A 24,830-nucleotide genomic window follows, 5' to 3' on the forward strand; every position below is an offset into this window, starting at 1 on the left:
TGAAAGAAAGAGCTATTTCTTTACAAAAGGCATACACTCACCCATCCTTTTTCTTATCCTGGTACACTGCCCCAAAGTGTAAAAACCTCTAGAATACCAAAATACAAAGATAACTCAACCCTTTAATCAATGTTCCATGAAACCTCCAGCTTTCCCTGTAAGAAATAAATTTCCAAAACAAATTTACCTTTTAAATTTTAATAATGTTTATCACACTTTTAAATGTATTTATATTATTTTCATCAAGTGTATTCTAATAATAGTCACAATAGTAACTCAAGCCAAAAGAAAAAAAATAAATAGAGCTTTATGGTCAAAGGAAATTAAGAAAATATATGTATGTGTGTATATATATACACATACATATGCACATACATATTGCAGAGAAGTCTGGTAGGTGACCAATTAGAAACTGCTCAAGCATAACAATAGGATAAAATTCTGTGGGGAAAATGGAACGGAAATCAAATTCAAAGAGGAAAAGGTATGATGCAAAATTTCCCACTGTTAAAAAGCTTTGCTTTGAATGAATGATGGCAAATAGTAAGTCACTACCATATTTATATTCCACTGGATAAATTTCAGTGATTTAACATTTTATAGAAATAACGATAGTTACAATAAGCCAGACATGACAACCTCTACAACGATTTAAACTTATAATGAGACAAAAATTAGATAATAACTTAATAATTCTTTCAGGAGCTATACAGGAAAAAAAAAAGTATAATCTCCTACAAAGAGAACCGTCAAACACCATCTTAGGTGTCCATCCTAAACTCAAGTCAAGCGCAGTAGTTCAGTGGTGAGTAACGGGGACCACTAGTTCAAAGACCCTCTCTTCTTTCCTTCCCCCACTTCATTTTGTCCTCTCAGTCTGCACTCCCCGGACCCCCTTAAGTGGCCCACTCCCCGCGCCCGGCTGTTCCTCCTTCTCCCAGTCTTTCCCCGGCTCCGCTCTCCTCCCTCGCCCCCATCCCGCCCACCCCAGCTCTTCTGCGCATGCGCCCTTCGCCTCCTTCCCACCCATGGCTGCTGTGTCATGGCCGAGCGGAAGTCCTAGCCGCTACAGGGCAGGGCGTCCTTAAGGTGGGGTGTGCTTGCCGAAGCTTTCTACTCTTCCTCCCCAACACCTCTTTGATCTCCCACTGTAAGGGGGTCCCCTACCCTGCACTCTCCCGAACACTTCGTAGTCCACGGATTTGAGTGGCCTGGCGGTAGACATGGCGGCGGCGAGGCCTCGGCAGAGGAGCTGGAGCTGGATTCGGGGCGCGGTGACTGCAGCGGCCGCGAGAGGGAGGGCGCACATGGGACCGCTCGGCGCACCTCGCGCCTGTCACCGGCCGGGGACGCGAGCGCGCCGGGGTCACGCGTCGGAAGGCGGCAAATGAGACGGCGGGGACTGGTAGTGAGGGCAGCCCGGGACGCCTGGAAGAAAGAGCCCGCTAGGTCCCTGGCGCCCGAGGTCTCCTTTCCCTGCCCCTTCCCCGTGGTGGAACCAGACTCGCTTCCCGGGAGGGATGCCAGCTACGAGTCCCTGCGATTTAACGAACCGCTGCGCTTCTTTGCCAGTGTTTGTATTTAAATAAAAGCGGAGGCTTGGCCCAGATGTCAATAGTTTGGTACCCCCAAAATGATTCTTTTGAAATGAAAGACCTGCTAGCTCGGTGACTGAGAGTATTTGGTTAGTGAGTAAATTTTTATTAAACGTTTAGGTAACTGCCAAATCTGTCAGGCGATTTTGAGCCGTTCTTAAGGTGACATCTGCATCCTCTTTTCTATTGAGTCAGAAAAGCTTTAGGCCTGAATCCATATTCTAAATGGATTGTGATATATTCTGGAACAAGAAACTTTAATGGAAACAAAAAATCTTGTCTGCTGTGAACTCGTATAGCTTTTTTATGATCTTGATCATTGTTCAGCAATGCCCCCAATTGCCTAGAAGGTTAAAGCAGTTTATACTTTAGAAAATACTACTTCCTGGTGAGCTGTTATGAAGTGTTAAAGCAACCCACAACTCCAGAGAATCTGTATACAGCTATTGATAACCTGCTGCCTTCTAGAAATCGAAATCCTTTTACTTGTGAGAATTTGCCTTTCTCAACATATTTGTTGGCTTCGAGATCTTTACATATTTCTCTGCATCTGGCCATATAATTAAAATAATCCTCTGCAATCTGATTCAATATTATGTGCCAATTCTATTAGCACCAAAAATCATCTAAAACTTGCTTGGAATGTGGTTAAATCATTTACAGTAAAATATATTCTGGAAGCGCTAATCCGGTAATTTTATGTAATGAAGATCCTGGTTTATTGCAGAATCCTCACAACTTACATCTTCCTCTCATCTCCCTTCCAGTTCACTGCATGCAGACCCTAGAATCAACATAGATCTTATGTCATTCTTTTCAGTGACTTCAAAGTCTCTACACTGCATTCCAAATAAAACTGAGGGTCTTCAGCCTCCACTAACCTCTTATTACCTGCTTCTACCCATCCTATAGGTTATAGGTAACCTATTGTCAAGACACTTTGAGTTATTCAGCTCTCTGAACACACCCTGACTTTAAAAAAATCTTTGCTCTTGGATCTACTTTATTTGGAATACCTATTCCAGTTCCCAGATCTTCCCATATCCTGTTCAGTTGCCTGTGCAAGTGCTTACCAGATTTCATCCTAATTATTTACTGTCTTCCCCACTAGTACTGTGCCTTCCAAGAAGTAAGATCTCAAACTGGGTCCTGTCCCTGCCTATCAAAGATCTTGTCACTGACTGGGAAGGTTGACATTTTCCTTTTTTTAATCAATCTTTGATTTTTCTCCACATTTACCCAAGAGTACTCCTGCCAGTTATTATGTAGCTTTATTGTAATTTTAGAAGTGCAATGGCAACAGTTGACATTTGCTTAGCTAAAAAATTGACTGTGTCTGCCAACAGCTGAAATTAGCAAACAAATTTTTATGTACCATTTCAGCATGAATTGCCAATATATGTGATTCTAAGACTAAAAATTTTAAGCAGTTATTGCTAATGCTTCAGCTAATTTTAAACAAAAACATTTGTGCATAATTAGAGAAATTTTTAAAAATAGAAGAATCCATAACCCTAACACAACTTTTATCTTTTTTGTGTATTCTCTTATATATATGTTTTAAGTAGTTAATATCATTGTATAAATTCAACTTTTATTCTTTCTTTTTCCATGTTATAGTTTTTTGTAATGAATATTTTAGTAATTTCATGATACTCTATTAAGTAGGTATAACCATAAGTTTACCTACTAATAAGTCCCTGTTGTTACATACTCAGGTCGCCTCTAATTTTTCACTACCATAAAAAATATTGTGAAGGAAATATTCCTTCATATAGCTTCTTTCCCATATTTAAAAATCATTTAGGGTAGAATTTAGAATACCAAATCAAAGGGTACAAGTGTGTATTGTTTCTGATACACATTACCAAATCATTTTTCCAAGGGCTGTACCAATTTAAACATGTAATTACCAACACTGTATAAGTATATGATTATTTGGCTTTTGATGCAAACAGATGTAAGCAAGCTCTTCACATACATGATTAAATTAGGTGAAAAGTTTTAATTTTGAAACCTGAGCAATAACTTTGGCTTTGTGTTACTGCTGGTTGAAATTAAAAACCTGTTTCCTCTGAGAGACTAGCCCCCAGGTAGAAGGCTGCATGGGTGGGATTTCTTTTAAAATGACCACAAGACCAGATCCCTCCTTCCCATCACATCTAATTGTGAGGACTCATATTTCTGCCCTACCACTGATAGAAGTCACAGTTTGCTCTGAATTCAGCCACGTCTTTCTGCTCCACTTGGTAGACTTTATTCAGGTATCTCCAGCCACAGCCTGTCCTTTTTACTTGCCGCGGGTCTGGGTCAAATACCAGTCCCTTCTAGCTTCAAGGAGTAAAAGCCAAGCTCCCAAAGTGGTTCTTTTAAAGACCCTCTCACTAGGCATGCAGTGAAGGGAAAACACCCTGTTTCTCTCTCCCATGGTGGGAGAGGGGCAAAGAGGGAAAAGCCACAGCTCCCCTCAACTTTCCCCAAAGAAATCCTCTTGAGCCTGAGGAGGGTGTTGGGCTCAGGATTTTAAAACCAGTTTTAAACACCCGTTTTGGACAACATAGCTAGTTTAGCATCCCAGATTGTAATGTGGGTATAACTATGGATTTGTTTTGAGTCTCAGGTCTCAGCTAAAACTGAGACAGAAGTCCCATTTTTCAAATCAACAGAATTCAATATAAACCTCATTTGGATCCTGATTTGAATTTATAAGTTCAAGACATTTGTGAGACCACTGGGGAAATGTGACCACAGGTTGACTATTAAATATTACAGAATTATCTTTAAATTTGTTGTGTGATTATTCATTGGGGGTGTATTTTTTAAAATGGCCTTACCTGTTAGAGGTATGTACTGAAATATATGTGTGCTATGCTATGAAGTTATATGCTATGATTATATTTGGGACTTGCTTTAAAACCCTCGGGGTCGGGAGTACGACAGTGTAGATAGAACAAGCTTAGTAAATTGGAGATAGTTATTGAAGCTGCATCAGGGGTACATGGGGATTCATTATACTATTCTCTAATTGTGTGTATGTTTGAAATTTTTATGTAAAGTTTTAAAATAAAATTTAAAATAAAGGGTCCATTTCATTCTGCAAAATATGTGACCAATAATACTCAAAACTATTAAGGTCAAGAAAAACAAGGATGTCCTGAGAAACAACCAAGAGGAGCCAAAGGGGACATGATGACCAAATGTAATGTGTATTCTGGATGGGATTCTGGAACAGAAAAAGGACTAGGTAAAAACTGATGAAATCTGAATAAAGTATGAACTTTAGTTAATAGTAAGGTTTCAGTGTTCATTCATTAACTGTGACAAATGATGTACCATACTAATGTAAGACATTAATAATAGGGGAAACTGAGTGTAGGATATACAGGAACTCTCTGTACTAGCTTCATAATAGTTGCGGCATGTTTTAGTTGCAGCATGTAAGATCTTTTGTTGCAGCATGCAGGCTCTTAGTTGCGGCATGCATGTGGGATCTAGTTCCCCCCCCAGGGATTGAACCTGGGCCCCCTGCATTGGGCATGTGGAGTCTTACCCACTGGACCACCAGGGAAGTCCCTCATAATTCTTTCATAAATTTAAAACTGTCCTAAAATAAAAAGTTTACTTTTCAAAAGTCCATTTTAATATCCTGTTATATATTCACATAATAACATTTCAAAATAATTTCTCACTGTAGTGCATGAACAGCATTATTAATTTTAAAATATTTTTGAACTATTTCAGTATATGGGACATGATTTAAATTTTTAGTGAACTTGTAAGTCATGCTCACATTAAGAGAGGATTAAACAGTTGATTTCCAAAGCATTAAAGCAAATCTTAACTGGATAAAGAAGCACAAATAAATAATTAAATATAATCATACCTCAATTAATGAAAAGAATGTGTTATGGAAACATAGTTCATTTCCAAAAGAGGAAAATATATAAAATGAATAACAATATATCCAGAAGCGAGGAAACTATGGGAAAATATTATGCTTAGCACTGTGTGCTTTAGAAAACATGAAATATGCATCTAGAGGTCTTGATGAGGGAAGGATAAAGTTAAGATTAGCTAAAGAGGGGACAAAATGACAGATACTGCTGCTTGGACACATCACAAAGGCAACAAATAGCAAAGCCAAGTTTTAAACAGAATGTGCCCAGGCTCTGTGCTATAGCTCCAACATAGAGAAGAGGAGAAAGGAACAGACACTAACTCAAAAAATTAGGCAACGTATGCCCTTCCCCTCCTAACCCCTCCCAAGCACAGACTTACAGAGTTGAGCCAGTCTCAGGTCTGCTTTTCCTATGGAAGCAAGGAGCCTGTCAGGGGAAGACATCCCTTCCGATTCCTCCTTAGTGTACATACCTACACACATGCACACGCACATGCACACGCACACACTTATTCCCTAAAAGGTATGAATTACATTTACCCTTAGATCTGGGCTTGTGTGACATCAAGGCTTCTCCAGTATTTAAAACAACTCGTCTACTTCATGATGCCTTTGCTAGATCACAGGATGGGTATACAACATCCATTCCAATCTCCTTCTAGCTTGCTTTCCTATTCTGTAGAGCTGGAAAGGTTAAAGCTACATCCTTGCAATTAGGATTCCTTCTGTTATAGAGGATCCACCATCAGAAACACCATGCTAAATGTGGAGGGAGGACGTGACTGAGGCCGGAGCCCTCTGCTGCTGGTTCCATGACAGGCACAATGGAGGAACTTAGTTTTTCTGTGGCATTAACTGAGGTCACTATGACTGCGGCCTCTTGGCACTGAGAGGCAGGGTGCAGGACGTGCATTTTACTAATTAGTGTCATGTACCGGGTTCTGGAGTAGCAGCGTCCAGGATGTGGCAGTTTCCAGAACATGGCAGCTTCCTGATGGTGGCAGGAAAGACATAGTTTTAAAGCCAGCAGCTTCCCAATTCATACATGGTTTCCTGATTGCAGAAGAATCATTAGCTCCCTTGGTAGCCCAGTTCTGCTTGAAATTGATCCTGAAACCTCAGCCTCAAAGTGGTTCTCAACACTGGCTACATATTAAAATCACCAGGGGACCTCATTAATTCTACACATACACATGCCCTGAGGTTTTGATTCAATATGTCTACAGTGGATTCCAGAATCTATATTTTTTTTATTTATTTAGCGGTACGCGGGCCCCTCACTGTTGTGGCCTCTCCCGTTGCGGAGCACAGGCTCTGGACGCGCAGGCTCAGTGTCCATGGCTCACGGGTCCAGCCGCTCCGCGGCATGTGGGATCCTCCCGGACCGGGGCACGAACCCGCGTCCCCTGCATCGGCAGCTGGACTCTCAACCACTGCGCCACCAGGTAAGCCCCAGAATCTATATTCTTAAAAACAACCCAGATGCTTGGGACACAAAGTTAAGGTTGACAACCACTGACCCAGAGATTCTTTCTTTCACTAGTCCTCCCAACAACTCCATAAGCTATTTAATACCCAGTGTTAAATCTATTTCTGTTTTAACTGTCCAGAAGGGTTTTTTTTGTTGTTGGTGGTGGTGGGTTTTTTTTGTAACTGAACCTTGACCAAATGCAATGTCTGGGAGCAAAATCTTCACAATAGGGGTAGGTCAAAGTTTAAGCAGAATGAAAGTTCAAATATGCCATCCTCCTCTTGTCAATAAAGGAGCATTAAAATTTTCAGTGCTGGGAATTCCCTGGCAGTTCAGTGGCTAGGACTCCGCACTTTGACTGCTGTAGGCCCAGGTTCAATCCCTGGTCGCGGAACTAAGATCCCTCAAGCTGCAATGTGCAGCCGAAAAAAAATATTTTTTTTTCAGTGGTTACAAACAGAATAAATAAAGACTGTAAGAAAAAGCAAGCCAAGGGACTTCCCTTGTGGCGCAGTGGTTAAGAATCTGCCTGCCAATGCAGGGGACAGGGGTTCGAGCCCTGGTCCAGGAAGATCCCACATGCCACAGAGCGACTAAGCCCGTGTGCCACAACTACTGAGCTTGCACTCTAGAGCCGTGAACCACAACTACTGAAGCCCGTGAGCCACAACTGCTGAGCCTGCGAGCCACAATTACTGAAGTCCGTGCACCTAGAGCCTGTGCTCCGCAACAAGAGAAGCCACGGCAATGAGAAGACCGCGCACTGCAACAAAGAGTAGACCACGCTCGCCGCAACTAGAGAAAGCCGGCGTGCAGCAATGAAGACCCAAAGCAGCCAAAAATAAATAAATAAGTTAATTAATTAATTACAAAAAAAAAACCTTCCAATGCCCTGATTGGTTAAATGAACTATAATTTCTGGTCTGTTGCTGCCACCTACCAACTATCCAAGGCAATGCAGGTCATGTGGATGTGACTGCTATTCCAATCTTCCAGGAGTGTTGTTAGTGCCATATAAGTTCTCTTTCATTTCAGTGTCACATTTCTAGAATCCTTTGAGGTGTGTGCTAAACCCTTAAATAATAAGCCTTTTAAGTTTTGTTAGGGCTCTTCACTCAACAGATTACTTAAGTATGAAAGTATCTTGACCGTGAATTACTATCAGATATGGATAGTATAGGAAAAGCAAAAGTTACAAGAAAAGTCATCCAGTAAATGCTGGTTGAACTCCTACTAAGTGTTATGGTTTACAGTATACTCATCTACTGCATCCTTTAAAGTTAACCTTGTTTAAAAATCACGTGTTTCAGAGACATCTTGTTATATAAATATATAGAATTATTTACTTTTCACTACCATTTATAAAATCTTGTCTTAAAAAGGTTGATAATGATGATGAATGTAGTAAAGTGTCAATAATTCAGCACTTAAAACATATTTTGCTGATTGAATATATGTGATTTCCTGAATAGTATACTAACTCACATTTGCAGTAGCATTTTACAATTACTAAGACCCTTTTAGATACGAACTCCAATTTGATGTTTACAGTAATCCTGTGAATTATGTAGGCCAGGTGCCATCTGTATTTCAGAGGCAAGGAAATAGCCTCAGAACATTGAAGGGACTGCCCAAGATCACCCAGGAAGAGACCCCATCTAGAATCTGACCTTCTGAGGTAAAATTCAGAGTTGTTTCCACTATGCCACACTACATTCAAGTAGTCTTTCATTCACTCATTCAATAAGTATCTCTCAAGTGCTTACTGTGTGCTATGTGTTGGTGCTGGGGAGAAGGTGGTCTCTAATTCAGAGACAGGGTGGGATAGGGCATAGAGAGATTGTCATGGAAGGTCTCTGAAGAAGCAATACCTGAAAAATGTATAAGGAATGAGCTAGGAAGGAAGTGGGAGAATTTAATCCAGGCAGAGGGAATAGGATGGAGAATGCCTGAGCTTCCCAAGTAGGAAGAATTGAAAGGCCATTGTGGTGAAGTATTATTAAAAAGGGGGAAGGTGGCATTAAATAGGGCTGTCAGTCCAGGCAAGAATAAAGCATATGTGCCGGGCTACGTAAGCCATGGTAAAGAGGCTGGTCTCTGTTCTGAGTATAGTGGGAAGCCAGGGAAGGGTGCTCAGGCTCTATGCCCCATACTACAAGTCAGAAAATTTCCCAAAGTGGGAAACATCAGCGTAAACTGTTTGGCTCACTTCAGTGCATTTCCATTCTCTCCCAAGATCTTGTCACATAAAGTCCTGGATGCTTTAGCTCCTTTCCAATTCTTCAAATACCTGGATATTTGGTTTGGTTTGGCTTTTACCCAGTTTTGGTAGCTATCCTCAGCTGGTGTTTGGTCTGATACAAGCTAACCTGAAGCAAAAGTCTTCTCTCACTTTCTCTGAAGGCTACAGGCATACCTCAAAGATAGTGTGGACTCCAGACTACTGCAGTAAGGTGAATATCGCAATAAACTGAGTCACACAAATTTTTTGGTTTCCCAGAGTATATAAATAAATAAATAAATAAATATATATATATATATATATATATATATATATATATATGTTTTGGGCTTCCCTGGTGGTGCAGTGGTTGAGAGTCCGCCTGCCGATGCAGGGGACACAGGTTCGTGCCCCGGTCCGGGAAGATCCCACATGCCGCGGAGCAGCTGGGCCCATGAGCCATGGCCGCTGAGCCTGCACGTCCGGAGCCTGTGCTCCGCAACAGGAGAGGCCACAACAGTGAGAGGCCCACTGGTTTTAATAATAAAAACTAGAAGGACTCAACAGTAGATTAGGTGATACAGAGGAATCTCTCAGTGAACTGGAAGACAGAGTAGTGGAAATCACTCAAGCTGACCAGAAAAAAGAATTAAAAAAATAATAAAGTCAGTTTAAGAGACCTTTGGAACAAACATCAAGCACACTAATGTTTACATTATAGAGGTCTCAAAAGGAGAAAAGAGAGAGAAAGGGGCAGAGAACATATTTGAATACATAATAGCTGAAAACCTTCCCTAACCTGAGAAAGGAAACAGACATCCAGGCGCAGGAAGCAAGAGAGTCCTAAACAGGATCAACCCAAAGAGGACCACATCAAGACACATTGTAATTAAGAAGGCAAACATTAAAGATAAAGAGAGAATATTAAAAGCAGCAAGGGAAAAGCAAAAGGCTATGCCCAAAGGAACTCCCATAAAGCGATCAACCAGCAGAAACTCTGCAAGACAAAAGAGAGTGGCATGAAACATTTAAAACGATGAAAGGGAAAAAACCTACAACCAAGATTATGCTACCTGGCAAGGCTTTCATTGAGATTTGAAGGAGAGATCAAAAGTTTTACAGACAAGCAAAAGCTAAAAGAGTTTAGCACCACAAAACCAGCTTTACAAGAAATGTTAAACAGATTTCTCTATGTGAAAAAGAAAAGGCCACAACTAGAAATACGAAAATTACAAAAGGTAAAATCTCATTTTTAAAGGCAAATATACAACAAAGGCAGTAGATTAACCACTTAATAAAGCTAGTAGGAAGGTTAAAAGACAAAAGTAGTAAAATTATCTATATCCACAATAAAGAGTTAAGGGATACACAAAACAAAAGAATGTAAAATATGATGTTAAAAAGAGTAATCATGGTGGGGGGTAGTAAAAATTCAGGGTTGTTAAAATACATTTGAATTTAAGAGATCAGCAACTTAAAATAATCACATATGTATATAGATTGCTATATATAAACCTTGTGGTAACCACAAACCAAAAATAATAGATACACACACAAAAAAGAGAGAAGAATCCAAACATAACACTAAAGATAGTCATCAAATCACAAGGGAAGAGAGCAAAAGAAGAACGGAATAAATACCTATCAAATATTACTTTAAATGTAAATGGACTCCTTAAAAAATTAAAAATAGAACTACCATACAATCCCGCAATTCCACCCCTGGGTATTTATTCAAAGAAAATGAAAACACTGATTCAAAAAGATATATGCACTCCCGTGTTCATTGCAGCACTCTTTACAACAGCCAAGATATGGAAGCAACCTAAGTGCCCATCAACCGATGAATGGATAAAGAAGATCTGGTATAAATATACAATGGAATATTACTCAGCCATAAAAAAGAACAAAATCTTGACATTTGCAACAACATGGATGGACCTAGAGAGTATTATGTTAAGTGAAATGTCAGGCAAAGGCAAATACTTTATGATTTCACTTATATGTAGAATCTAAGAAACAAAACAAATGGACAAATATAACTAAGCAGAAACAAAATCACAGGTACAGAGAACAAACAGGTGGTTTGCTGGGGGCAGGGGAGGAGAAAAATAGGTGAGGGAGATTATGAGGTACAACCTTTCAGTTACAAGATAAATGAATCACAGGTATGAAATGTGCAGTGTGGGGAATATATTCAAAACTTAAGTAATATCATTGTGTGGTAACAGATGGTAACTAGACTTACCATGGTGATCATTTTGAAATGTATAGAAATATTGAATCACTATGCTGTGTACCAGGAACTAACATAGTGTGGTAGGTCAGTTATACTTCAAAAACAAACAAACAAACAAACTCATAGAAAAAGAGATCAGATTTGTGGTTACCAGAGGTGGGGGGTGGGGAGAGGGGAATTGGAAGCAAGTAGTCAAAAGGTATAAACTTCCAGTTATAGGATAAGTACTAGGGATGTAATGTACAACATGATAAATATAATTAACACTGCTATGCATTATATATGAAAATTATTAAGAGAGTAAATACTAGGAGTTCTCATCACAAGGAAAAAATGTTTTTTTTAAATTAATTAATTAATTTATTTATTTTTGGCTGCATTGGGTCTTCATTGCTGCGCGAGGGCTATCTCTAGTTGTGGTGTGCAGGCTTCTCATTGCGGTGGCTTCTCTTGTTGCAGAGCAACGGGCTCTAGGCACGTGGGCTTCAGTAGTTGTGTCACATGGGCTCAATAGTTGTGGCTCACAGGCTGTAGAGTGCAGACTTCAGTAGTTGTGGCTTGTAGGCTCTAGAGTGCAGGCTTAGTAGTTGTGGCGCATGGGTTTAGTTGCTCCGCAGCATGTAGGATCTTCCCAGACCAGGTCTCGAACCCATGTCCCCTGCATTGGCAGGTGGATTCTTAACCACTGCGCCACCAGGGAAGCCCTCTATGTTTTTCATGTTGTATCTACATGAGATAATGGATGTTCACTAAACTTACTGCGGTGATCATTTCATTGTGCAAGTCGTAAGTCAAATCATTATGCTGTACACCTTAAACTTATACAGTGCTGCATGTCAATTGTATCACAATAAAACTGGAAGAAAAAAATAATAATGGTGTTGGAAAAATGGCACCAGTAGACTTGCTCAACACCTGGGTGCCACAAAACTTCAATTTGTAAAAACACAGTATTTGCAAAGTGAGATAAAGTGAAGTGCAATAAACAAGTGCCTGTATTTCATTGTCTTCAGTTACCTCAACACTCTCACCTCCTTTATTGTCCTTCCTTCTCTAAGCTGATGACCTTGCCTAACTCCTCAAGGAAAAAATAAAATGCATGAAAACCACTGCTAGCTTGTAGCAGATATGGCAAAGTAGAGCTCTCAGCAGTCCCACAGATCCAGGAAAACAAAAATTAGACTTCAGGGAAACAAACGCAGACAACACTTGAGAAGTGAGCCCTACATTTGATGTGGCTTTTGCCCTTAGGCCATTTACCAGGTCTCAAGCTGTGCAATGGTGAGAAGGCAAGAAACCAAGCAGAAATCATCTGCTAAAATGATGAGCAGAGCTTTTGGTGATTTCATGTACTGAGCAGAGAAAAATTATAGTTTAGGGCCCACCAAGGAAGACGGGCCTTGATAAACTCTCCAGATTTCTGGGGCTACTCCTTAAGACACTCTAGGAATAAGGGCAAGTAAAAGTAGACCAACTCTCACAAAGCCTGTAACAGCCTAAAGTTATCTCCATCCCCAAGAGCATCAATATGATCTGGCCCCACTCTAACTGCTGACAAAACGGAAGTTAAATCCTTTTAGGGGAAGATAGCATCAACCAGACTCTATATAAATAAGTAAATAAATAAATAAACAAACAAATTTTTAAAAATCGGAGTTAAAAATAATACCAGGCATGCTAGTCTTGGTGAAAATTTGATTAACCATCAAGTTAAGAATAAAAAAAGATTTTATTTGAGCAAAACTGAGGATTATAACCCGGGAGACAGACTCTCAGCTCTGATAACTGTTCCAGCTATTAGAAATCGAAGGCACGGTCATACACATTTTTGAGACAAAGGCTCAAACATCAAAATGACATACTGACCTCTTACTTAAAGTTCACCAAAGATATATAGTCCAGGTAAGCACAAAAAAAGAGAGCAGCAAGCCACCATGACCCCTACAGACTTGGGAAAGAATCAATCTTTTAAGAAGTTACATTGCTAGTGTCAGAAGAAAGGGGGAAAAAAATGTATCTTTATGGTCGAGCAGGAACTCCCATCTTTTTTTTTTTTTTTTTTTTTGCGGTATGCGGGCCTCTCACTGTTGTGGCCTCTCCCATTGCGGAGCACAGGCTCCGGACACGCAGGCTCAGCGGCCATGGTGCACGGGCCCAGCCGCTCCATGGCATGCGGGATCTTCCTGGACCGGGGCACGAACCCGTGTCCCCTGCATCGGCAGGCGGACTCTCAACCACTGCGCCACCAGGGAAGCCCAGGAACTCCCATCTTTGAGGAGGTTTGGTTACTGTATAATCCAGATACACATTGCACACTAGGGAGAGAGGAAGGAGGTCCAAACAGACAGACAGAGAGAACTTTATGTTTGAATTTTCTTGTCCTGCTTAAAATATAAATTTTATTTCATCATCAGGAAACAGGACCAAAAGACAGAAAAGCAAGAGAAAAACCGACAATAGAAACAGACCCACAAGTAATCCAGATACGGCAGTTATCAGACATTGATTTTTTTTAAGTAGGAGTATAGCTTATGAGAAAAATATTGTGGGATTACCAGCTATGTGAAATGTTTATCTGAGGTTGGAAAATGATGAATTTCTGTTGATGCCAATCTGCTCAGCAGTGTGATTCCTTCCACCCCCCACCAACAATGCCATCCTATCCCTTGGACTTTCAATATGCCTTAGCCTACTCCTAACAGTTAGAATCTCTAACCCTGTGCTTAAGAATTATTTATTCCAGAACTTTCAAAACCTCTACTGCCTGGGCTCACAACAGGCCCAAAGTGCTTCAAATAATGATTCTCAGGAGATGCTGAATGAAGGCCAAAGTAAGACAATTCTGAGGTGTGTGTTTTGCACTGTTCCCCAGAGTTTCCCCATGGAAACTACTGGGGTAGCTGGCTTAATAGTACATCTTCTACTGGATGTGTTCCCTCCTTTGTTACTTCCCCATTTCTCAACTAGTATAATCTATACTTCCCAAATAAACTCTTTTAACCCAAATCCTCATTTCAATGTCTGCTTCTGAGAGAATCAAAACTTAAGCTCTCACATGTACAGGTGTAGGCATAAATAAATATGCCCAGAGTTGGAGTTTTGCCAGTTAAGTACAACAGAGAGAGGGAGAGGCAAACGAGCATTATTATAAATTTAACGCAAACCTGGGGAAAGTAAGAAAAAATTAAAAAAGTATAAAATCTCATTGGATATATCCAAGTTCCATATGACTTTTCCCTCTTATAAAATGCCCTCTATTCACCCCCATTGTCAATTCAGACCATCTCAACACCTGCAAGATACCTGAATTTTAAAAAATAACGTTCAAAAATATCTGAATAGAGAAAAAACATTCTTCCAGAGACAACTAGATAATATACCAAGAATTGTGTGGTTTCGGAAGGGAATGCTTGAATTGTTCACTGAAATAATCATTGAATTATTTCGGAAGGGAATGCTTGCATTATGCCTCAGTTTGGCGTATTACACTGTGTATGCAAATATTCTCTAATACCTGACTTTAAGAGCTCACATTTTATGCAATGCCCTATCAGCCCTTTTAATCTAGCTGCACGTTATAATCACTTGAGGAACGTTTTCTACCACCTCCAGAGATTTTAATTTAATTAATGTGGGGTTGGGCCAGACTTCAGCATTTTCTTAAAAACCCCACAGACAGTTCTCATGTTTAGCCAGGGTTGTGAACCACAGATCTAAGGGATTGTGATAAATGATGTTTATGTAATGTTTCTCCTTTTCAAAGTGATTTTCATAAAGTGCAACATACTCAAACTAAAATAAGCCACAGTGGCCTGCACAGGAAACTGTTTCTCTGGTTTGTCACTCAGGCCCCAGAATCTACCACTTCAGAAATCTCTCTATGACAATATATGGAAAAGTTCTATACAAAGATGACAAAAAAAACTTACGGAACATGCATGACTAAGCTCACCTTTTGTGGTATCTACATTTTACTATACATTAATTTAAAAATAAAGATATGTGATAAACTACCAAAGGTACATAGTAGGGGAATCTGATAACAATTTCCAGTTCTTCCTCATGAAGGAATGTATGAAAACTCTTGGTCATTATGATCAAAGGAATAGTTTCTTTCCCATCAAGTCCTGATTCTGTTCTCCAAGACTCTGCTGATACTCATCCATGCATCAAGCTACTCTTGTCCCACAGCAGACTGGGTGAGGATGCATCTTGTATCAGAATCCTAATTCTACTTGCAGAGAGTTCTTAATCTGTATGTTTGGAACTGCTCAAAGTTCATTTTTACTGCCAAGTCTTTACCACAAATAGGGACTGTCCCCACAGTTATACTCAGGAAAGACTTGCTACCTGCTTTCTTGTTCCATCTGGAGCCAGCCTTGGTCTGTTCAGCTTAGCCCTGTAGCCCTGTAACTCTCTCTCTAACCTGCAGGCTCTGGCATCTGTGTTCTCTGTAGCTGAAAGCACTTCCTCTGCCTGCTGCATGCCCTGGCTGGCTAGGGAAAGGGGAGAGAGTTTATTCTGCTCTATCTGGCAAGAGGAGTAACTTCAAGCTGTAAATGGACCACTCGTGGTACTTCCTATGGGATACCATTAAATATCCTCTGCCAGCATAGACTCAGAGGGTTGTTCTCTTATATTTCATATCCACTATGTTGAGATCTATACTTTGAAATAAATTAATGCTATTTGATAGTCATACAGTGTTATAAGTAAAGGAAGAAAAGTTAGTGCTCATTTTACAGATGAGGAAACTGGGCCACAGAAGCTAAATCAGAGTAAGTCACAGAACTATTTAGTGCTGGAATTAGGATGAATAAAAAGTACAATAACCATTGCGTGGATCCATATGCAATTTTTAATTGTTTATTTGTGTAAAAAGGTACATAACAGAATTAAGAAACAAATGATGAACTGGGGGAAATATTCACAGCATGTATAAATGGAAAGGCTTAACATCAGTATGTTAGGAACTCCTGCAAATCAGTGAGATAAAAGTGCTGCCTTCACAGCAAAACGGTCAGGAAACTCATAAAAGAACAAGTACAAATGGCCAACAAATATATGAACTAAAGTTTATTAGTGAATACAAATTTAAAACTATGATTTGGTGGATATCTGTCACTTTTTATCTATGCATTATTCCTTCTCCCCTTTTTTGATATGAAACATCATTCTCCTAAATCCCAACTCTGTGGTTCTGGGAGAGCTGATGACACGTGTAATAGACATCTGTTCTTTCTGTTGGTGTATCATCCACCCTCCCTTTTTCTCTTTTACAAATCCTCTGCCTCCCCTGTGAGTCCTTGTGGTTTTGTTGTTGGAGCTAATATCTTCCTCTGTTCTTGTGCCTGGGTGACACACGACTCAGTCCTAACTGATCGGATTATCTCGTCCCCCATCACCATGATTGGCTCAGGGATGAACACAATATCCAAGCTAGGCCAACCAAAGTCTTCATTAGAATCTTTGCTTCAAACATCAAACATGAGGTACAGTCGGCCTACAGTCGGCCCTCAGTAACTGAGTTCCACACCCAGGGATTCAACCAACTGTGGATCAAAGATATTTGGGAGAAAAAAATTCCAGGATGTTCCAAAAAGCAAAACTTGAATTTCCTGCAGGCAGGCAACTATTTACACAGTATTTACATTATAATAGGTATTGCAAGTAATCTAGAGATGATTTAAATACACCGGAGGAGGCACATAGATTATATGCCGATACTGCACCATTTTATATAAGGGACTTGAATATCGTCAATTTTTCTACCTGCAGGGAGTCCTGGAACTAATCCTCCTTGGATACCAAGGGACACCTGTACTGTCTTTGAGAGTCATGAGACTTCTGAGTCATTTAAGCCTGAACCATTTTTTCAACAGGCAGAGAAAGTTTGCTGAGAATGAAGCCAACAAAGAGAGTGGGATGAGAGATAAACAGCAAGTCCTAATGGCATTGCCTGAGTCCCTGGATCTAGTTGTTCCTGAAAGCAGCACTCTTTCCTAGAATTTTCAGTTACATGAGGCAACATAGTCACGTGTTTTGCTTTAATCAACTTAAGCTGGGTTTCTATCAAGGAGATCAAATAAGCTCTGATTATTGTAAAATTAAATCAAAGAGAACAAAGATTTCTCTTTCCTCCAGACCTCCTGGACTGAAATGATGTAAGCCCAGAGCTGCCTGTAACAACATCTCACTCTTTAGAAAAAGCCCGTGTGTAATAGGAGAGCCCGTGTGTAATAGGAGAGCAATGAGGATGGCACATTCTCTGACATCAACTGAGTTCCTGAATCAAGTCAACCCTGAGGCCAACATCCTGATGAATGAGGCAATAAATCTCGTATTTTGCTTAAGCCCGCTTGTATTAATTCTCTGTCATTGTAGGCAAGAGTCCTAACACAATGATATCTTACTTGTATTTGCCCTAAAAAAATGAGATATCAATTACCCTAAAATTGAAAATAGTAACACCCAATTTTATTGATAATCTGCCAAAATAGGGATTCTCACACACTGCTAGTGTTTGAATACAAACATTTTGTAGAGTAATTTGACTATAGACCTGAAAAGCCTTAAAAATTACACATAGTTGGAGGAGGGAGAAAGAGATGAATAAGTAGAAACTAAGGTATTTTTACGGCAATGAACTATTCTGTATGATGCTATAATGGTGAAAACATGACATTATACATTTGTCAAAACCCATAGACCTGTATAATACAAAGAGTGAACCCTGATATAAACTATGGACTTTAGTTAATAATAATGTATCAATATTCATTAATCTATTGTAACCACAAAGGTACCACACCAGTGTAAGACATTAATAATAGGAGAAGCTGTGTGGGCGCAGAGGTGTGGATGGGAGCTCTCTATACTTTCTCACCTTTTCTGTTGACCTAAAACTGCTCTGAGAAATAAAGTTTATTAATGAAAAAGAAAGAAAGGAAGAAAGAAAGAAAGAAAGAGGGCTTCCCTGGTGGCGCAGTGGTTGAGAGTCCGCCTGTCGATGCAGGGGACACGGGTTCGTGCCCCGGTCCGGAAAGATCCCACATGCCGCGGAGCAGCTGGGCCCGTGAGCCATGGCCACTGAGCCTGCGCGTCCGGAGCCTGTGCTCCGCAATGGGAGAGGCCACAACAGTGAGAGGCCCGCGTACCGCAAAAAAAAAAAAAGAAAAAAAAAAAAAGAAAGAGAGAAAGGGAGGGAGAGAGGGAGGGAGGGAGGAAGGAAGGGGGGAATACACATGGTTTATCCAGCAGTTCTGCAATTATAAATTTCTCCCAAGGGAAGAAAATGGGCAAGGATGCAAAGAATATAAATGAAACAATTGTCATGACAAGGTTGTTTGTTATAGTAAAAAATTAGAACTGGAATCTACTCAAATATCCATCCGTTTTCAAAAAAAAGGTTAAATAAATAATGATTCATATGCAGTCTTTGAGAATGGTGATGTTGATTGGGGCTTCTTACCTAGGGTCCAGGGATGAGCTTCAGGAGTTCAAATGCTGGGTCTCTCATGGGAGCCATCTGTGGGTTCCTTGGATGCCCTATGGGGCCTTCTGACCACATAGCTCCCAGACATGGTGAGCACTACAGGCATAACCAGTGGGACCCTGGAATCCCCTGGTCCTGCAGGTCACCCTCTTTGGGAAATTCTTTCCAAAAAGGCTTAAGTCCAAATACCTTGCACTCCTTAAAAACCCTCGAGCACCTCCTAGGACCTACAAAGTCTAAACTTCTTGGCATGGTATTCAAGGCCTCCTATTATGTGGTTTGAGTTGATTGTTCCAGCCTCATTTCTCACTCAAAGGGGACTATTTTTTTTAATACTAGGTACTTTCCTCGGTCACTGTTCAAAAATATAGTCTCTTATGAATAGTGTGATGATGGAATGGTCAATTCAAACCACAGTTTCGAATAGCATTCCTGGCATGGACCAAATATAAAGAAAGTTAAAATGTGGCATGATTTTGTACAATTGGAGGAGTGTTAAAAATTTTAATGTGACACTAGAGGCATTCTCCTCTGACTGGAACAGGGGTTCTAACATTGACCCCATAAAGAGAAAACCAAAGGGTATTTTTTGGTTCTACAGTGAACTAAATTTGAAAAGCCACAATAATGTAAATCTTCATATATCATTTTTTACAATTTTAGAATAAACTCACAGACAAATCACAGAAGACTAAATTGTTATTACAGAAAAGAATACGTTATTCACTTGGAAAACTTAAATTTGCAGCTGGCAGAGTTTGGGAAGTAAAAAGGGAGAAGAGCAGATGAAGGGGAACATCCAAGCACAAACGTCCTCAACAAAAGATGCTCTCTTGGTTGAAGGAAGAGCAGATAGAGGTTCAAGGATATTGTCTGAAATCTAAGAGGTGACTGGTGGAGGAAGCAGAGATTAGTGACAAAATTATGTTTGGAGGAGGGAGACGGCGGAGGAGGGAGCCAAGGCAAGTGAGATAAATTCGCACCCATCGAGACAGCTACATCAAGAAACAACACGTGTTGGGCTTCCCTGGTGGCGCAGTGGTTGAGAGTCCACCTGCCGATGCAGGGGACACGAGTTCGTGCCCCGGTCCGGGAAGATCCCACATGCCGCGGAGCAGCTGGGCCCGTGAGCCATGGCCGCTAAGCCTGCGTGTCCGGAGCCTGTGCTCCGCAACGGGAGAGGCCACAACAGTGAGAGGCCCGCGTACCGCAAAAAAAAAAGAAAGAAGAAAAAAAAAAAAAGAAACAACACGTGTAGAGATATCAAGGTAATCACAAAAAGAACTAAAAACAGAAACTGCTAAAAGTAGTTACCTCTGGAGAACAAGTTAAAAGGACACCACGAGGAAGCAATCAGTCAGGTCCAGAATATAGGACATTCTACGAGATGGCTGACCTAGATTCTCTAATAAATCAATGGCATGGGGGAAAACGTGAGTTACAGAGTAAATCACACTTAGGAAACAAAACAATCGACTTCAATGTAGAGACTTCATTTGGGATCCCTATTAGGACACTTTTGAAACAATCAGAAAAATTTGATTATCAGCTGGATAGAAAACGATGATATAAGAAACTGTTAATTTTGTTACGTATGATACTGGCATGTACATTAGATTTTCAAATATCTTTTGCAGTTAGAAGCATAGTGAAGTGTTTCTAGGTAAAATGACGTGATGTTTGGGATTTGCTTTTAAAATACTTTAGTGCCTATCCATCCTACCCTTAAAATATAGGGGGAATAGAGAAACAAGACTGGCCAAAGGGTGATAATTGTAAAAGCTGGGTTCATGGGGTTCACTGTACCATACTTTCTTTTATGTATGTTTGAAAAATTTTAAAAAATAGACTGTTTTGTTTTTGTTTTATTTTTTTAAAACAGCAGATGCCTCTGCATTGTGGCATGGGGCTTGGGGAGCAGTGGCGCTGTCAAGACTGTTTTATATTTTTCATTTATTTAATGAATATTTGTTGAGTCCCTACAATGTTAGGCACTGTTTAGGTACTTTGGGGATATGAACAGAACAGATCAAAGTTTCTTTTTTAGTGGGGCTCACATTCCAGTCAGGGAAAAGAGACAATAAAACATAGACATAGACATAATAAATAAATTTTGATATGTTAGAAGTGAATTAGTGCTATGAGGAAAGAATAAAGCAGGGTAAGAAGGACCAGGAGTGGGGCCAGGGCTGCACTGCAGTTTTAAATAACAGGGTCAGAAAGGTCTCATTGAAAATTTAACATTTGAACAGACTTGGAAAAGGTGAAGATTATAAACCCTTCTGAATTGTGGTTGTTTAATTATACCCATGGATTACTTTGATAAAAAGAATTGAAAGAGATTACTTTAAAAATTAAAACAAAAATCTCCCTCCTTCCCTACCTATCAAAATTCTCCTTTATTCTTCAGGCCAACTTCAAGTGAGCAGCTTTCATGAGGTCTTCTTCATCCACAGCTAGAATTAGCTGCTTTGTTTGTGTTTTCTTGTACATCTCTAGTAACTCTAACATGCATTTTATTGTCTTCATATAATATGGCTCTTTATAGCTTTACTAAACATTTTTACTTTCATTATTTTATTCATATTTACAATAACCTTGAGTGGTTTTTATTTATTTATTTTTATTTTTATTGGGGTATAGTTGCTTTACAATGTTGTGCTAGCTCCTGCTGCACAGCAAAGTGAACCAGCCCTATGGATACATATATCCCCTCCCTTTTGGATTTCCCTCCCATCCAGTCACCACTTGAGTGTTTTTTTATTTCAATATCATTATTATTTCCACTTACCAGATGAGAAAGCTAGGGATCTGAAAGAATAAGTGACCTACATCAGACAGCGTCTGAACTCTAGGTCACATTCTCCAAATACAAACGTTACCTCCACTACCTCTCCATAGTTAGTTGTTTCTAAGAGTCTTCTTCTATGTTAAAATTAGATTTGAATCAAAGTACTCTTAGCAAATGATATTAAATCAGGTACTTCAGAAAATCTTAGGAGGAAAAGAAAGTCTCCCACCTAATCAATCCCCAGTCACTTTATAAGGACAATACTTTTTCATCATTTTCATTTTTAGCTCTTCTGGTGGTTGTTTTGTGTAACTCTAGATAATACTTTTACACCTCCATGCATCGATCTTATCACCTTTAGGTGTTCTCTGCTGTCTCCCATAAAAGCGGAGGACTTAGCCATCTGAATTGCCCTAATGTCTTAGGTTAGGACACTTGACTCTGAGACAGAGATTTGTTGGCAGGGGCTTTGGGGACAACCCTGGAGGAGTGAAAGCAGCAGGATTGAGCTGCAGGAGGAGGTGACCTCCTGTGCAATTGCAACAGAAGCCTCAGCCCATCCCCAGAGCTCTGTGGCTGGGAAAGCCCTTCATAGTTGTCATGAATTGAGACAAGAGGGCTGGGCCTTTGTACCCCACCATTGACAATCAACCTGTCATTGGACACAAGTTGGGGAACATAAAATTAGACAAGGTACTTCTCCTCAGCTGAGATCAATTCCAGAAAAAGGACTTGGAGATAAGTTGCCAGCAGCCAATACTTCTGACATGTGGAGAATGAGCGTCAGTCCTGGCATGGGAATCTGAGGAGAGCACCACGGCATCCACCACAGGTCACCCCCTACATGGCTCAGATCCACTTACTTCTTACAGTAGATTCACCCTATTTGGAATTAACCCCCCAGATTTCTGTTTGGTTCCTTTGTTTGGAGAACCTTACAAGAACATTGGTGAGCCAAATTACAGCCCTTGCTCTGCACATGCTCTCAAATCTACATCTGAGACTCACTATTTCCCTCCTCTACTACCAATTTCAGATTCCCTTCACCCTCAACTAGCACATCTGCTGGTCTAGGTGGCTTAGCTGGGGTGGGGGTGGGGGAACCCTAATCTCCATTCCTGAGGAGTCTAAGTCTGTGGTTACCAAGCCCTCCTCAGGTTAGGTTGGCAAACTTGTCCATTACCGTCAAAATTGGGCAGGTGAGAAAGAAGCGATGCTCTGATACATAAGCTGGGTACCAAACATACTCTTCTCTGCCCCACAACGAAGCTGAGATCTCATCCTCTCCTGATGATCGGCATCCATTAATCCTGCCGGGATGTGGTTCCTTTCCCTACTCTTCTCTCCTTCACAACTCACATACTTAACAAGTGCCTGTAAGACAGCTCTAACCCACTATTCCTCAGCACAGCAAGTTCAACATCTTCAAAACTAAACTGATTTTTTTGCTTCATTCATACACACGTTCTTTGTCCTTCATCTATCAAGCTCCTGTGCTGGAAACTAGGTTCATCTCCGGGTCTTCTACCTCCTTCACCCTCTAAATCTACCAAGTTCTGTAAATTCTACCGCCTAAATAGCTTCTAAATTCACCCTCATTCTCCCTCCCTACAGTCGCTATCCTTATTCAGGGGCTCATCATTTCTCACCTGGACTATTACAAAAACCTCCCAATTGCTCTTCCTTTCTCCAATCTCCCCCACACTCCTCCCATCCACATTACACCACATCTTTTAAGCAGTATGCCATTTCCCTGCTTAAAACTCTTTCAGTGTAAAGGTTTTTCACAAATTGGCTCTTTCCTACTTCTCCACTCACTCCTCTTCCATTCCCCTCTGCACCTGCTCGTCACTTGTAGCTGCTCAAAGGTAACAAGCTCCCTTCATGCCTCATGCCTTTGCCCATTCTACCTCTTGTCCCGCGTGTCTCCTGGCAGACTCTACTTCTCTTTGGAGATTTACTTCACTCCACCTTTGACCCTTCCTGATAGGTAGGATTGGCTGCTTCTCGCCCCATGGTCACACTGCAATTCTTCCATACCTTTATTAAGACTCTTATGACATTATGTTTGCTTATTTGCCTTACACACACAACTGGCTGAAATATATTTTTTAAATTGCAATGGTTTTGTACTATATTCGGTTGTGATCCCAATGCATTGTATTACTTTCACAGTTCTTAGAAACAGTAGATAATCAAAAATTGTCAAATGAATGAATGAAATATACAAATGTTGTTCAGGGCATGATGCATCTGACCCACCATCAGTGGCTGAGCATATACTTCGCATTGTTTCCCAATAGTGTTAACTGATATGTGCTGACTGACCCATATTCCCTAGCCTGACCTCAAGATAACTGCCAAGATTTTATGTTCATAGCCTGAGAATGCACAATTCTAAATGTTCTTCCTGAACAATGAATCAATAGCTGTGAATCTGTTTTAGGGAAGAGACGCAAAAATTGAAACAAAACAGGCACACTGAAGGAACACTGGAGAAAGAATCATGCAGTCAATGAGGGCTCACTCATCTACTACTTACTGTCCAAGGTCTAGCACAGTGGCTGAAATATGGTAGGCATTCAATAAATATATGTTGAATGACTAGAGAAAGATGGGAAAGGAACAACAAATGATGCCCTTGGGAGTGATACAGAAGCTGTAGGAGACTGTCAGGATGACAGAAGGGAGAGAGGTGAGCTCAGTTTTTAAATCATTAACTTGTAAGCTGTTTACACTTAAGTTTTAAGCTGGACACATCCTAAAGGTATAGAAAGAAAGAAAAACTAAGAGATCCAGAATTGGAAATGTATCTATTTAAAACCAGGAGCCTGAAATGTACTCCCAGGGAGGTTTAAAGGAAAAAGATAAGGGTCTACAGAGGCAACCATTTTGTGCACTTTTTTATCTCTTCTGTTATTTACCTTCATTATCCTAAATAATATATTTACACTGCTATTTTGTTGACATTTTTGCATTTTAGAAATTAAACATTAACTTCCCACTACTATGGAGGATAAAGATACTGCTTTCTTTCTGTGTCCCCCACACTGATGCACACATTCTTTCCCCCATCCTCCAATATAGTTCTATTACAAATGTACTAAATCAATATTCAGT

The 24,830-nt window shown here is 40.3% G+C and overlaps 1 protein-coding gene across 1 annotated transcript in view; it reads right to left on the reverse strand.

Annotated features, from left to right (window-relative positions):
- The window catches only part of ACYP2 (acylphosphatase 2), a 176,743-nt gene extending 175,041 nt beyond the window's left edge, over positions 1-1,702 (reverse strand). Inside the window, exon 1 of the mRNA XM_019943232.3 lies at positions 1,168-1,702. Within this exon, the coding sequence (XP_019798791.1) occupies positions 1,168-1,309 (142 nt within the window). The 5' untranslated portion in view covers positions 1,310-1,702. The remainder of the gene's footprint in view (positions 1-1,167) is intronic.
- Between the last annotated feature and the right edge of the window lie 23,128 nt (positions 1,703-24,830).

The sequence above is a fragment of the Tursiops truncatus genome, chromosome 14 (genome assembly GCF_011762595.2).
Source record: "Tursiops truncatus isolate mTurTru1 chromosome 14, mTurTru1.mat.Y, whole genome shotgun sequence".
NCBI lineage: Eukaryota > Metazoa > Chordata > Mammalia > Artiodactyla > Delphinidae > Tursiops > Tursiops truncatus.